The following is a 14366-nucleotide window of genomic DNA, read 5'->3' as shown; positions in this document are numbered from 1 at the left end:
ATGGTCAATCAAGTGTGACGATACCAGACTGCTCTTTCCACTCGGTGCAAAGCTTGCTCCGGTGTTTTGGGTCGTTGTCTTCCTGTAAGATCCAGTTCTCGTTTTTTTTTATGAAGCATCGTTCAGCAGTCGGCAACAAACACTTCTCATAAATTTCAAGCATTAAGGTCGGGTTACGCTTAAACAAATTCACAATTTCTTTTCCCATATTCGGCGTCACTTTGCTTATCGAGCCACGTTCTGGCAAGTCATCGACATTTTTGATCTTATATTGCTGAACCCACTTAGCGACGAACGATTTTGACTTTCCCATGTATTTAGCAGCCACTGCATATGACATTTTTGGTCCTTTCGGATGGGAACAAAGGAACACAGCCTCGTAGCGCGATGCGTGTGCGGCACTCATGGCGGTTAACGTGTTTCTCAGGTTAGAGTTCGACGCCAACTGAATCTTTTGTGTCAAAGCATTCACGACAAATATTTCACCTATCAGCTCACAAAAAATCTAGAACGATATTTAAAGCCAACTGCTATTTATTCCGTACACGCTCTTACTTTACAGACTGTAAGTGCTGCAGCAATCTCCCGCAACGATTCGAATGGGTTTTCATCAATGGTCTTGATATCCCTTCAATCAATCTCGGTCGGGAGACCAGAACGGGATGCATCATTGACGTCGCAATATCCAGAACGGAATTTGGCAAACCACTTGGAATATACGCGTTCTCTTAAAGCATTATCTCCATATACACAACACATTTTTTATGAACCTCCATAGCTTGGTTGCCTTTTTTGAAATACAACATAATACAGCAAAATGTGACGATAATGCACATTATTTACTTCCATCTTCCCAACTACGCAGCACATACAATACTGATGTTAGCCAAACCAAGATCCACAGAAAAGTTACGAGGGTAGTCCCAGAAATACCTGACCTAACAAAAAATAAACAAAAAATTTCGGAGAAAATATCTTTATTTCTCTACATGGTCTCTTTTTAGCTCAATACACTTTTCCCAGCGATATTCAATAACTTCGATACCTTGTTTATACTGGGAATCGTCGAGCTCCTCAAAATAGCCATCAACCGCAGACTCCACCTCTTCATTGTTGGCAAATCTTTTACCACCGAGCCATTTTTTCAAGTTTGGAAACAGAAAATAATCTGAGGGGGCAAAATCTGGCGAATAGGGTGCGTGAGGAAGTAATTCGAACTCATTGATTTTGGCCATCGCGATAACGAATGTGTGAATTGCATTGTCTTGATGAAACAAAACTTTCTTTTTCGTCAAATGCGGCCGTTTCTTCTTGATTTCATCACTCAAACGCTGCAATAGGTTCGCATAATACTCGCCGTTGATTGTTTTTCCTTTCTGAAGATAATGAATGAAAATTATCCCACGTGCATTTCAAAAAACTAACGACATGACCTTGCCTGCAGATGGAACTGTCTTCGCCTTCTTTGGAGCCGATTCTCCCCTTTCAGTCCATTGTTTTGACTGTTGCTTCGTCTCAGGTGTGAAGCGATGGACCCATGTTTCATCCATGGTTATGCATCGACGCAAAAACTCGGCTTTATTGCTGTGAAACTTCACCAAACACTCGATTGAAACATCCTCACAACGCTGTTTTTGTTCCATTGTGAGTAATCGCGGCACCCATCTTGCGCACAGATTTCTCATGTCCAAATTTTCAATCAATATGCGATGTACAGCATTTTTTGAAATGCCTACCATGTCTGCTAACTCGCGCACTTTCAGTCGACGGGCATCCAATACCATTTTGTGGATTTTCTTCACCATTTCTGGCATGGTCACCTCATTTGGTCGACCACTGCGATGTTCGTCTTGGCAGCTCGTACGGCCTCGTTTAAACTCTGCCACCCAATATTTTACTGTTGTAAACGAAGGAGCAGACTCCCCCAAAGTAGAATCTAGCTCCGCTTTGATACTGGTTAGACTGAGGCCTTTCAAATGAAAGTATTGTGTCATATAAAGATGACCAATTTTTTCCATGTTACAAATTCACTGAGAGCGTTAACTATTGATGGCTGCCAAACAAATACTAAACAACGTAGCGTCGTCAAACTTCAAACTTAAGCTTTATAAGGTTGGTACTTTCTACCATAGTCATTCTTTTCAAACAACAACTGCCATCTATATGTCAGGTCGGGTACTTCTGGGACTATCCTCGTATGTAAAACACAATCCTTCAAATACGCATTCGAGTTGCACGATAGTAGGTTTGTACTTTTTAGCTGCACTGCTGAACCGGTGCAATAAATTAGAGTGAGAAAAAATATAGTTATCTCACTCTAACTTGTTGCACTAGTTCAGCAGTGCAGCTAAAAAGAATAGACTAAGTGTACAGAAAAAAAAGTAAATCAGAATGAACGTGCATTGAAGCAAAGACTGAACGAACTTATTTGTAAACCAATATGTAACAGGAGCAACAAGACCAAGTACATCGTACAGATGTGCGAATCAAAAAATTTTATATCGAATCGAATCAAATCTCATTTTTTAAATTCGAATTCGAATCGAATCGAATCTATGAAATTTCATTCGAATTCGAATCGAATCGAATCAAATCGAATCGAATCATAAAAAAATTTAACATGACCATTAAACATGACTATTAAACATGCAAATAATGATGGAAGATTTTAATATGAAAGGAAATATTGATATTATGTTATAATATCATCTTAAAATAAAATATATATTTAAATATTTAAAGTAATTTATAATTAAGTTATTAATTATAAGTTAAGTTAATTACAAGTTAAGGGTTCTAACATACAGACCCAGATGGCCCGTTTTATAACTGATGCACGCAAACGATAATGTATTTGATTCATATTCTAATTATTCGGAATCGACTCACAGGGATTCGGGTTCGAATCGAATCGAATTACATTAGATTTGATTCAATTCGATTCGAATTCGAATAGTTCGCACATCTCTAGTACGTCGGTATGTACAATATGACTACATCAGCAATAATACTGTGCGACCATGAACTCATTAACAACTCACTTCCACTCAGGCACTTCGACAATGTTTCCGGATCATCGCAGCCTCATCCGGGAGGATCAAAAGTTATTGTCCGACGAAAATTGTCCTTTTTTTCGCTAAAACAAATAGTGGGAGATGCGGACTATTATGAGCCCGGCCTCAAGTCCAACAAAATAAAAAATATGTTGAGATTGACGTCGGGCTATGTCACCGATTTCGTCAAATTCATAATTATCGGAGGAGCAGAGGTTGATGAACGAACGATTTCTTCGCTCATTACACCACGATGTGATCGTCATCTGCGCCACTGACGTCAGTGATGACTCCACGCAAGTGACTTCGGATATCTATTCTACATATACGGTAAAGAGATATCGATCAGTTCAGCACCGTCAGTTTATTGAAAAAGTACGTTTCCACGATGCTGTCGTGGTTGGCACAGCTGCACTACTTAAAGTCACTTTCGCAACAAGATGACGAAATTCTTTCAGAATGCTGTGAAAATCATTATGAGAATGATGCGCATGCAAACAGCCTATAATTTGACTACACATATATCAAAAAGTCTTTAAAGATCAAGCACCAAAACAGCGATAAACCAATAAACTCAGTGGAATTAAAAAACTCAGAACTCCCAACTTTTTCCCCAAACTGGTCTCTTCCACCAGAGTCTCTTATGGACACATCCTCGTGTTTCGTTTTCGTGTTTTAGGCTAATGTATTTCGCAATCGGTTCTTAGAATTCACTGAACTACATTAAAAGGCAGATAACACAGTACAAATGAAAACTTTCCATAAATGAATACCACAGCGTATCGTATTAACATGTGCAATTGATTTTTAAGTTAACAACGTAGAAAGTACACTATATCAGTTTCGTTGCACAATATGCATTGTAATTTTCTTCTCCATAAGGAATGATATGGAAGGATATATATGACAAAGGACGAAGAGGAAAATAACAGTGGATAATTCATTGTCAACAACGTTACTTGCATTACACTCTTCCTCTCTTCCTCGTACTCAATCGGACTTACGATAAAAGAATATTTAACTTTTTATGATGATTGATTTTTATGATGAATGATTTAACCGTTGTTTAAAAAATTGGAAATTCTATGTGCTTTCGTACAGATCGACAGCTTTATACTTGCCAATTTCTGCTAATCAAACAACAGTGCTGTACCCAGTTCAGTGAGAACACATCAGATCGATATGCTGTATGCGATCGTCTTGTCCGCGTTAGCCGGAGTTTTAGCCATTTATTACTTCTTCTTCAAGAACCCGAACAAGTTCAAGAATCAGGGGATACCATATGTGCGACATTTGCCATTGGTGGGCAACATGGGACAAATAATCTTCGGCCAGGAATCAATACCCGGATTCTTAAAATCGGTATACAGTGAGCACCCCGAGGCCAAATACATTGGTATGTACGACTTCCTCACGCCAGTGATAATGTTGCGCGACCCCGAGCTCATCAAGTCCATTGCCATCACACACTTTGACATGTCCACGGATCATCGAGCAGAGTAATATGTTCCTTTTGTTTCTTCGTGGCGACAAGTGGCGGCAGATGAGGTCTATAGCATCTCCGGCCTTTACGTCTAGCAAGATGAAATACATGTATAACCTAATATCCGACTACGCTGTTAGTTTCACCAATTTTCTGATACAATTGCCACCGGAGAAGAGGGTAATAAAGATGAAAGACATATCCGTACGCTTCACCACCGACGTGATTGCCACTTGCATCTACGGCATCAGTGTTGACTCTATGCGAAACCCAGATAATCTTTTCTATATGACCGCAAAAGATTTAAATACTTCAGAGCTTTTCAGCTTATTGAACAACGCTATAAATCAACCAAATGTGGCATGGCTGGCATGGCTGTCAAGGATATTCAAGCCAAAGACCATCAACAAGAAGGTCACGAAATTCTTTAGGGACATCGTGGAGACCACCATCAAGACCAGGATCCATAAGGGCATAGTCCGGTCGGATATGTTGCAACTGATGATGGAATGCAGGGACAAGGAAGAAGGCAATAGGAAGAAAATGACAATCGAGGAAATAGCTGCCCTAGCTTTTAGTTTCTTCTTTGCCGGCACCGAAACTAGTTCGTCGTTAATATCTTTCGTCACGCACGAGGTCGCGGAAAATAAGAACGTACAGAGAAGATTGCAGAATGAGATTGATCAGCTGCTGGAAGACACGAACGGCCAACCTTCGTATGTAACAATCAACAACATGGAGTATTTGGATGCTGTACTGAAAGAAGCTCTCAGAGTATATCCTGTCGCTATGGTGTATGACAGAATATGCGTGAGAGATTTCGAGTTGCCGCCGGCGTTAACTGGGGCAAAACCCTACGTAGTGAAGAAAGGGGATCTCTTATGGATACCGGTTTATGCACTCCATCATGACATCAAGTATTTCAAGGAACCAGAAAAATTCAATCCTGACCGGTTCATTGGCGATGAGAAGAAACATATCGACAAAACGGGGGCTTTTTTGCCGTTTAGTTTAGGTCCCAGGATGTGCATTGGTTATCGATTCGCCCTGCTGGCGATGAAATTGTTATTGTTCCACCTACTGGCACGGTGTGACCTTCTGCCTTCTGACAAAACTCAGATTCCGCTGAAGTTTGCCAAGTACAATTTTATTTTGACTGTTGAGGGTGGGATATGGCTAAAAATTGAGCCGCGGAAGGATCCACATCGCACTATTGTTAATGATACAAGTGGCAGTAAAGATCTGTAAGAATTTTCGTTGGTTCGAAAACCTTAACTCTTTTAGTGCCGATCTAAAGAATTTTATTTACTAGGTGTGCAACTAAGTTTCCGGGTTTCACATATGGATGGCGTTAACGACACATGTAGTCGACATACATGTCTGAAGTTGTGTTTTTTTATAGTTTGGACATCTGTTAACAATAACCAGTCGTAATACGAACACATATCGCAACGCAAAAATATTTTTTCTAACAACGAAGATGTCGAGTTTTGTGTCAAATAAAAAAGCATTTGCGGGAAGCTTTGCTTTTCTGCTTTAACTTGAAAAAAAGTGCAGGTGAAGCACGTCGTTTGCTTGAGGAGGCCTACGACGAACATGCACCATCGAAAACTACCTGTGAAAATTGGTTTAAATGTGAATTCAGAAGTGGCGATTTCGACACTGAGGACAAGGAGCGCTCCGGAAGACCAAAAACAAGCCGGAGGACGCCGATCTGCAAGCGTTATTGGATGAAGATGATACGCAAATACAAGATCAACTTGCGGAGGCATTAAACATGACTCGCCAAGGTATTTCCAAACGTTTACCATTTGCCATGGGAAAAATTCAAAAGGAAGGAAAATGGGTGCCGCATGAGTTGACTGAGAGACAGATGGAAAATCGAAGAGCCACTTCCGAAATTTTGCTTTTGCGACATGAAAGAAAGAGTTTCCTGCATCGAATTGTTACTAGCGATGAGAAGTGGATATATTTCGAGAATCCCAAACGCAAAAGATCGTGGCTTTCACCTGGCGAAGCATCAACATCGACGGCACGGCCAAATCACTTCGGAAAGAAGACAATGTTCTGCGTTTGGTGGGACCAGAAAGGAATCGTGTATTATGAGCTGCTGAAACCGGGCGAAACTGTCAATGGGCATCGCTACCGACAACAACTGATCAATTTGAAGCATGCACTCGAAAAACGGCCAGAATGGGACACGAGACACGAACGAGTGATATTGCAGCACGACAACGCTCCGTGCCATCGCACTTCCATCGTCCAGGACACCATCAAAACGCTGAAATGGAATCTGCTACCGCACCCGCCGTATTCGCCAGACCTGACCCCTTCCGATTATCACTTGTTCCGGTCGATGGCGCATGGCTTGGCTGGGCAACACTTGGCCAATTTCGAAGAAGTGCAAAATTGATTGGATGAATGGTTTCGGTCCAAAGACGCGTCGTTTTATCGTCGCGGTATTCATGTATTGCCAGAGAGATGGCAAAAATGTGTAGCTAGCGAGGGACGATACTTTGAATAAACCATTTTTTGTATTTCTCTTGAAATTTTCCATTTTCATTGATCAAAAGAACCGGAAACTTAGTTGCGCACCTAGTAAACGAAGAATGCCGAACCAAGTTGATGTAATTTAGTAAGATTTGAGAAAAAATATACACATAAGTATACGCATAAAAGTAAGAATGATATTAAATTCAAAAGAAACATATTACGAAATAAAGGGAGAATAAATTATTGCTAACTTTCAATATTTGTTATTATTTCAATATTTGTTGAAAATCGTACTAATATTTATTCAAGATCATTAGGAAAAATGGGAAAATCAGTAATTTTTTATAAACAGTATTTGCAAATAAGAAGAATCATCGTTTGGTCAAAGTTTGATGTAGTATAAAGCATAAATACTGCATCTTCAATTATTTATAACAAAATTACTAATATCAAGGCACAAAACTAAATGATAATCTCATGATGCGCAGCAAGCATCAGAAGCATCGCGGAATATAACAGAAAGTTAAACTTATAAACAATTTTTTTAATTCGTGGGATACCTCACATAGGATTTCTGAAAAGAAATTCAACCATTTATGATGTTTTATAAATTTATTTTGAAACAGATTTCTCTCGTGATGCGAATAGTAAGGCGTCATCGCATGCGCAACGATATATCGTCGTTGGCACTTTTCGCAAGTGTTGCTAATAACGATATATCATTATTCGGCACTATAATAATTAAGGATTCACATGTGAACAGTACATAACATAATAGAAAACATAATTAATAAATGCGAGATGATATTCACACATACTGGTTGTGTTTAAAAATTAATAACGAATATTGAAAGTATAAAAAGCTTGATAATAAATATAAGAATATCTTCTGTATCGCCGTTCTCCGAATTCACTAATATCAGAAAATTGTTCCAATGTCAAAGCCACAAGCTACATCACACAGAATTATGTCCGTTGTACCAATGTTGATCATTAATGAAATTCCTGTTAAGATTGGACAGACTAGATTGTAGAGGAGAATAATGTTTACTTATCAACTCGTGTAGAATATATTATATTTTCCGGATATTTTCCGGAATAATATTTAATCCAGTGCCTGTGTCCGACACCTCTGCAATTGTATTGCCGCGATACATACAATACATACAGTCTGTAAAGTAAGAGCGTGTACGGCATAAATGCAATTACATGCTCCGAAAATGCTTAAAATTTATGAGAAGTGTTGCCGACTGCTGAACGATGCTTCATAAAAAAAACGAGAACTGGATCTTACAGGAAGACAACGACCCAAAACACCGGAGCAAGCTTTGCATCGAGTGAAAAGAGCAGTCTGGCATCGTCACACTTGATTGGCCATCGCAGTCGCCAGATGCAAATCCCATTGAAAATGTGTGGGCATATCTCAAGCACAAGCTTCGAGGAAAAAGAGTGTGCACTTTGAAGCAGCTGACACGACAAATTCGTCTCATTTGGAGGTCTTTACCGAACGAATACGCAGTCAACTTAGTGGAAAGTCCTCGAAAGTGTATGCCTCGGAGATGCCAGACAATTATCAATGCCGGTAGTGACTGGACTCATTATTAATGGTATAGCATGTTTCTTCTCATGGAGTACAATAAATCCATGTACTTAAAAATTATTAAAAATAGATTTTTCTACACATTAACCTGTACACACATTAACCCGTACACGCTCTTACTTTACAGACTGTAAGTATTTTCATTCGTTTATGTGTATGCTATTACCGATAAGGTTATATCCAACGTGTCATCGGTTTCAATTCGCAAAGAATGTTTTGCGTGGTAAGCACTTTATGCTACAGCACAATCATCTTGTACCTCCAAAGAAGTAGAAATAAAAAGTAGAAAATGGAAAATTCAGAATTATCAAATTTTTCCTCAAACCAGTTTCTTCACTCCTCAAGACTTTTCGGACATGTTTGACTTCGTGTTTTGATTTTGCGTTCTTATACGAGAATATTCTCTAATTGTTTCTTAGTATACATACGATGTTTGTTAAAAGGCAAATGAGATAATAAAAACGTTAACTTTACATAGATACCTTCATGTGTCTTACATTAACGTATGCAACATAGTTCTGGGTTACAACAGGATAGAAAATGCGCGATAATACTTTCGTTGTGCAATATGGATATAAAACTTTCTGTTCCATAAATAATGACACTATATAGACAAAGTATGTGCAGAGCAATAGTAGTTGGTTTTCATTATCAACGAAGTTGCTGCAACGCCGAACTTCTTTCTTTGCTAATACCTAATCATACGTACGATAAAAGAACATTTAACTTGTTATTTAAAACATTAAAGATCCTACATCGCACCGACAGCTTTATACTTGCGAATATCTTCCAATCAAACAGTACAAGGTGCTGTGTCCAATTCAGTGAGGATAGATTCGATCGACATGATATACACGATTATCTTTTCCACGATAATCGGGGCTTTAGTCTTTTATTACTTATTCTTCAAGAATCTGAACGAGTTCAAGAATCATGGCATACCATATGTGCGACTTTTGCCAATAGTGGGTAACATCGGACAGGCAGTCATCGATAAAAATCGTTGAGCGAAATTTTGAAAATGCTGTATCCTGACGAGTATCCTGAACTCAAGTATATCGTTATGTACGAATTTCACATGCAGGTAATAACGTTACGTGACCCCGAGCTCATCAAGTCCATCGCGATCAACCACTTTAACATGTTCCCGAATCATCGCGTCTTACTCCAGTTTGACCAGGATTCGTTTATATCCCAGACCTTGTTCATTCTCCGTGAAACGCCACTTGCGCCACGAGAAGTGGTAGTACGTCGGTATGTACAATATGACTACATCAGCAATAATACTGTGCGACCATGAACTCATTAACAACTCACTTACGCTCAGGCACTTCGACAATGTTTCCGGATCATCGCAGCTTCATCCGGGAGGATGAAAAGTTATTGTCCAACGAAAATTGTCCTTTTTTTCCGCTAAAACAAATAGTGGGAGATGCGGACTATTATGAGCCCGGCCTCAAGTCCAACAAAATAAAAAATATGTTGAGATTGACGTCGGGCTATGCCACCGATTTCGTCAAATTCATAATTATCGGAGGAGCAGAGGTTGATGAACGAACGATTTCTTCGCGCATTACACCACGATGTGATCGTCATCTGCGCCACTGACGTCAGTGATGACTCCACGCAAGTGACTTCGGATATCTGTTCTACATATACGGTAAAGAGATATCGATCAGTTCAGCACCGTCAGTTTATTGAAAAAGTATATTTGAAAAAGTTTATTGAAAAAGTTTCACGATGCTGTCGTGGTTGGCACAGCTGCACTACTTAAAGTCACTTTCGCAACAAGATGATGAAATTCTTTCAGAATGCTGTGAAAATCATTATGAGAATGATGCGCATGCAAACAGCCTATAATTTGACTACACATATATCAAAAAGTCTTTAAAGATCAAGCACCAAAACAGCGGTTAAACCAATAAACTCAGTGGAATTAAAAAACTCAGAACTCCCAACTTTTTCCCCAAACTGGTCTCTTCCACCAGAGTCTCTTATGGACACATCCTCGTGTTTCGTTTTCGTGTTTTAGGCTAATGTATTTCGCAATCGGTTCTTAGAATTCACTGAACTAAAAGTTAAAAGGCAGATAACGCAGTACAAATGAAAACTTTCCATAAATGAATACCACAGCGTATCGTATTAACATGTGCAATTGATTTTTAAGTTAACAACGTAGAAAGTACACTATATCAGTTTCGTTGCACAATATGCATTGTAATTTTCTTCTTCATAAGCAATGATAAGGAAGGATATATATGACAAAGGACGAAGAGGAAAATAACAGTGGATAATTCATTGTCAACAACGTTACTTGCATTACACTCTTCATCTCTTCCTCGTACTTAATCGGACTTACGATAAAAGAATATTTAACTGAATGATTTAACCGTTGTTTAAAAAATTGGAGATTCTATGTGCTTTCGTACAGATCGACAGTTTTATACTTGCCAATATCTGCTAATCAAACAACAGTGCTGTACCTAGTTCAGTGAGAACACATCAGATCGATATGCTGTATGCGATCGTCTTATCCGCGTTAGCCGGAGTTTTAGCTATTTATTACGTCTTCTTCAAGAACCCGAACGAGTTCAAATCAGGGGATACCATATGTGCGACATTCGCCATTGGTGGGCAACATGGGAACAATAATCTTCGGCCAGAAATCAATACCCGGATTCTTAAAATCGGTATACAGTGAGCACCCCGAGACCCAAATACATTGGTATGTACGACTTCCTCACGCCAGTGATAATGTTGCGCGACCCTGAGCTCATCAAGTCCATTGCCATCACACATTTTGACATGTTCACGGATCATCGTACCTACGGGCAGAATAATATGCTCCTTTTGTTTCTTCGTGGCGACAAGTGGCGGCAGATGAGGTCTATAGCATCTCCGGCCTTCACGTCTAGTAAGATGAAATACATGTATAACCTAATATCCGACTACGCTGTTAGTTTCACCAATTTTCTGATACAATTGCCACCGGAGAAGAGGGTAATAGAGATGAAAGACATTTTCATACGCTTCAGCACCGACGTGATTGCCACTTGTCGCCTACGGCATCAGTGTTGACTCTATGCGAAACCCAGAGAATCTTTTCTACATGACAGCAAGAAATTTAAATATTTCAGAGTTTTTCAGCGTATTGAACAACGCTATAAATCAACCAAAGACGACATGGCTGGTAAGGGTATTCAAGCTACAAACCGTCAACGAGAAGATCATGAAATTCTTTAGGAACATCGTGGAGACCACCATCAGGACCAGAATCCAGAAGGACATAGCCCGGCCGGATATGTTGCAACTGATGATGGAATGCAGGGACAAGGAAGAAGGCAATAGCAAGAAAATAACAATCGAGGAAATGGCTGCCCTAGCTTTTAGTTTCTTCTTTGCTGGCTACGAAACTGTTTCGTCGTTAATGTCTTTCGTCACGCACGAGATCGCGCGAAATGAGAACTACAGAAAAGATTGCAGAATGAGATTGATCAGCTGCTGGAAGACACGAACGGCCAACCTTCGTATGTAACAATCAACAACATGGAATATTTGGATGCTGTACTGAAGAAGCTCTCAGAGTATATCCTGTCGCTATGGTGTATGACAGAATATGCGGAGAGATTTCGAGTTGCCGCGGCGTTAACTGGGGCAAAACCCTACGTAGTGAAGAAAGGGGATCTCTTATGGATACCGGTTTATGCACTCCATCATGACATCAAGTATTTCAAGGAACCAGAAAAATTCAATCCTGACCGGTTCATTGGCGATGAGAAGAAACATATCGACAAAACGGGGCTTTTTTGCCGTTTGGTTTAGGTCCCAGGGATGTGCATTGGTTATCGATTCGCCCTGCTGGCGGATGAAATTGTTATTGTTCCACCTACTGGCACGGTGTGACCTTCTGCCTTCTGACAAAACTCAGATTCCGCTGAAGTTTGCCAAGTACAATTTATTTTGACTGTTGAGGGTGGGATATGGCTAAAAATTGAGCCGCGGAAGGATTCCACATCGCACTATTGTTAATGATACAAGTGGCAGTAAAGATCTGTAAGAATTTTCGTTGGTTCGAGAACTTTAAGGATTCGTATGTGGATGGTACGCACGTAGGAAGCATTATCTATGAATGTGAAATGATATTCACGTATACTAGTTATGTATAAAAATTAAGAAAGAATATTAAAAGTATGAAAGGCTTGATAATAAAGATAAGAGTGTCTTCTAAACCGTCATTCTTCGGACTCATTGATATCAGAAATTCATTGATTTCATCAAAATTCTTTTTGAACTATGTTGACTTCATGGCTTTAGGAGATGCAGTGCGTTACTAAGTAGGAAGAATGGTTTTATTACAACGATATTAGAGGGTCATCGAGGAAGAAAACAAGTTGGATCACCAATTTTTAACTACAGATGAGAGTCAAATATAGAGCCAAAACGTTTATATTTTTTATATACTAGACAGGTTTTTGTAGAAATAAATTATTGTAATATTAATATCACATTTACATCGTGTGCGGGCTCAAATTGGCCATTTTAAATATTCAAAATAAATTTTATTAAATCATTATTAATTTCTCTATTACTAGTAGAGATACTAGTAGAGATACTATAGAAATACTAGCAGATAGACTAGTATATTTAAACAGATAGATACTAGTACGATAAGCTAATAATAGAGAGGCTAATAATAGGAGAGTATTATTAATGAGGAGAGTTGTACTACTGCTAACTTCCCGTTCGTTTTAGTTGATCTCATCGGTTTTTTTAATTTAAATGGTTTAAATGGTTAAATGGCGATTTTATACGACATATATAACTATATTTTTCGCATCACTTCATGATCCTATCTTGGAAATGATGTAGCTATATCAACTTTTAATTCTATCTGAATATATATCTTTCATATCATTCAGTCCAATCCGGATCGTATACATTTCGCGTTGGAAATACTTCTTCTTAAAAATAGACATCTTCTATTATCTTCTATTGTTAAAGGAACACAAAGAAAGAGAGACGACACAAGAAAGAACTGAAAAAGAGTTGAGCAGTCTTTTTTTATTTACGACTCTCGATCGTAAAAGCACAAGAATGTCAGACCAGTGAGTCAGTGAGTTTTCGATCGCAACTATCCTGTTTTGTTTCCTTTTTAAATGGATTGTTGTGAAACCTGTTTGGAACCGTCGAGATAATCGGTAGCAATTCTCTTGGCTTCACGGCGGTTACGGCNGAGAGAGAGAGAGAGAGAGAGAGTGGGTGAGAGAGAGTGTAGGAGAGAGGTGTGTGTGAGAGAGGAGAGTGTGAGGGAGAGAGGGAGAAAGGGTGTATGAGAGAGGGAGTGTAGGAGAGAGAGGGGAGGGAGGGAGTAAGAAAGGGAGAGGGAGTGAGAAAGGGAGAGTGAGGGAGAGAGGGTAAGAGAGAGAGAGGGAGACTGAGAAAGACAGAGGAAAGGAGAAAGAGAGAGTGAGGGGGTAAGAGATAGAGCTTAAGATGGGATTGTATAGAAACGTTGAACGTCGAAATTTTGATTAGTATAGGGTTACGCGTTAATGCCCAGAAAGTATATGTCATGGAATATCAAATTATATGCGGCTAATAACATCGTATGTTGGAGTTGGATATTATCGGACTTATATTATACTCCAGGGATTATTTTTTATTTATTATATTTATTCTGAACTTTAATATGAATAAGCTAAGATGGCGCGCGCGTAGCGCGCGCTTGTAGTGTTCT

General features: G+C 39.2%; 3 protein-coding genes across 3 annotated transcripts; all 3 read left to right on the top strand.

The window, feature by feature from the left end:
- Window positions 1-4149: 4149 nt before the first annotated feature.
- LOC112589155 (cytochrome P450 9e2-like) lies at window positions 4150-4562 on the top strand. Its single transcript, XM_025301333.1, has one exon. The coding sequence runs from the start codon at window positions 4236-4238 to the stop codon at window positions 4554-4556; it is 321 nt and encodes a 106-aa protein (XP_025157118.1). The 5' UTR covers window positions 4150-4235; the 3' UTR covers window positions 4557-4562.
- On the top strand, window positions 4505-5901 carry LOC112589154 (cytochrome P450 9e2-like). The gene has a single exon (XM_025301332.1). It carries the CDS (start codon window positions 4558-4560, stop codon window positions 5782-5784), a length of 1227 nt encoding a protein of 408 aa, XP_025157117.1. The 5' UTR covers window positions 4505-4557; the 3' UTR covers window positions 5785-5901.
- A 5455-nt stretch (window positions 5902-11356) lies between these two features.
- Window positions 11357-12451, top strand: LOC112589150 (cytochrome P450 9e2-like). Its single transcript, XM_025301322.1, has 3 exons — window positions 11357-11543; window positions 11767-12156; window positions 12243-12451. Exons 1-3 carry the CDS (start codon window positions 11357-11359, stop codon window positions 12449-12451), a joined length of 786 nt encoding a protein of 261 aa, XP_025157107.1.
- Window positions 12452-14366: the final 1915 nt, after the last annotated feature.

The sequence above is a fragment of the Harpegnathos saltator genome, unplaced genomic scaffold (genome assembly GCF_003227715.2).
Source record: "Harpegnathos saltator strain DR-91 unplaced genomic scaffold, Hsal_v8.6 scaffold41, whole genome shotgun sequence".
Classification (NCBI taxonomy): Eukaryota; Metazoa; Arthropoda; class Insecta; order Hymenoptera; family Formicidae; genus Harpegnathos; species Harpegnathos saltator.
Note: the sequence above shows the minus strand (reverse complement) of the source record. Positions and strands in the feature narration are given on the sequence as shown.

Coding starts and splice junctions, on each gene's coding strand:
- LOC112589154 (XM_025301332.1), top strand. CDS start 4,558: ATGTTCCTTTTGTTTCTTCGTGGCGACAAGTGGCGGCAGATGAGGTCT.
- LOC112589150 (XM_025301322.1), top strand. CDS start 11,357: ATGTACGACTTCCTCACGCCAGTGATAATGTTGCGCGACCCTGAGCTC. Junction 11,544..11,766: donor ATCTCCGGCCTTCACGTCTA/GTAAGATGAAAT, acceptor TAAATATTTCAG/AGTTTTTCAGCGTATTGAAC. Junction 12,157..12,242: donor GACACGAACGGCCAACCTTC/GTATGTAACAAT, acceptor GGTGTATGACAG/AATATGCGGAGAGATTTCGA.
- LOC112589155 (XM_025301333.1), top strand. CDS start 4,236: ATGCTGTATGCGATCGTCTTGTCCGCGTTAGCCGGAGTTTTAGCCATT.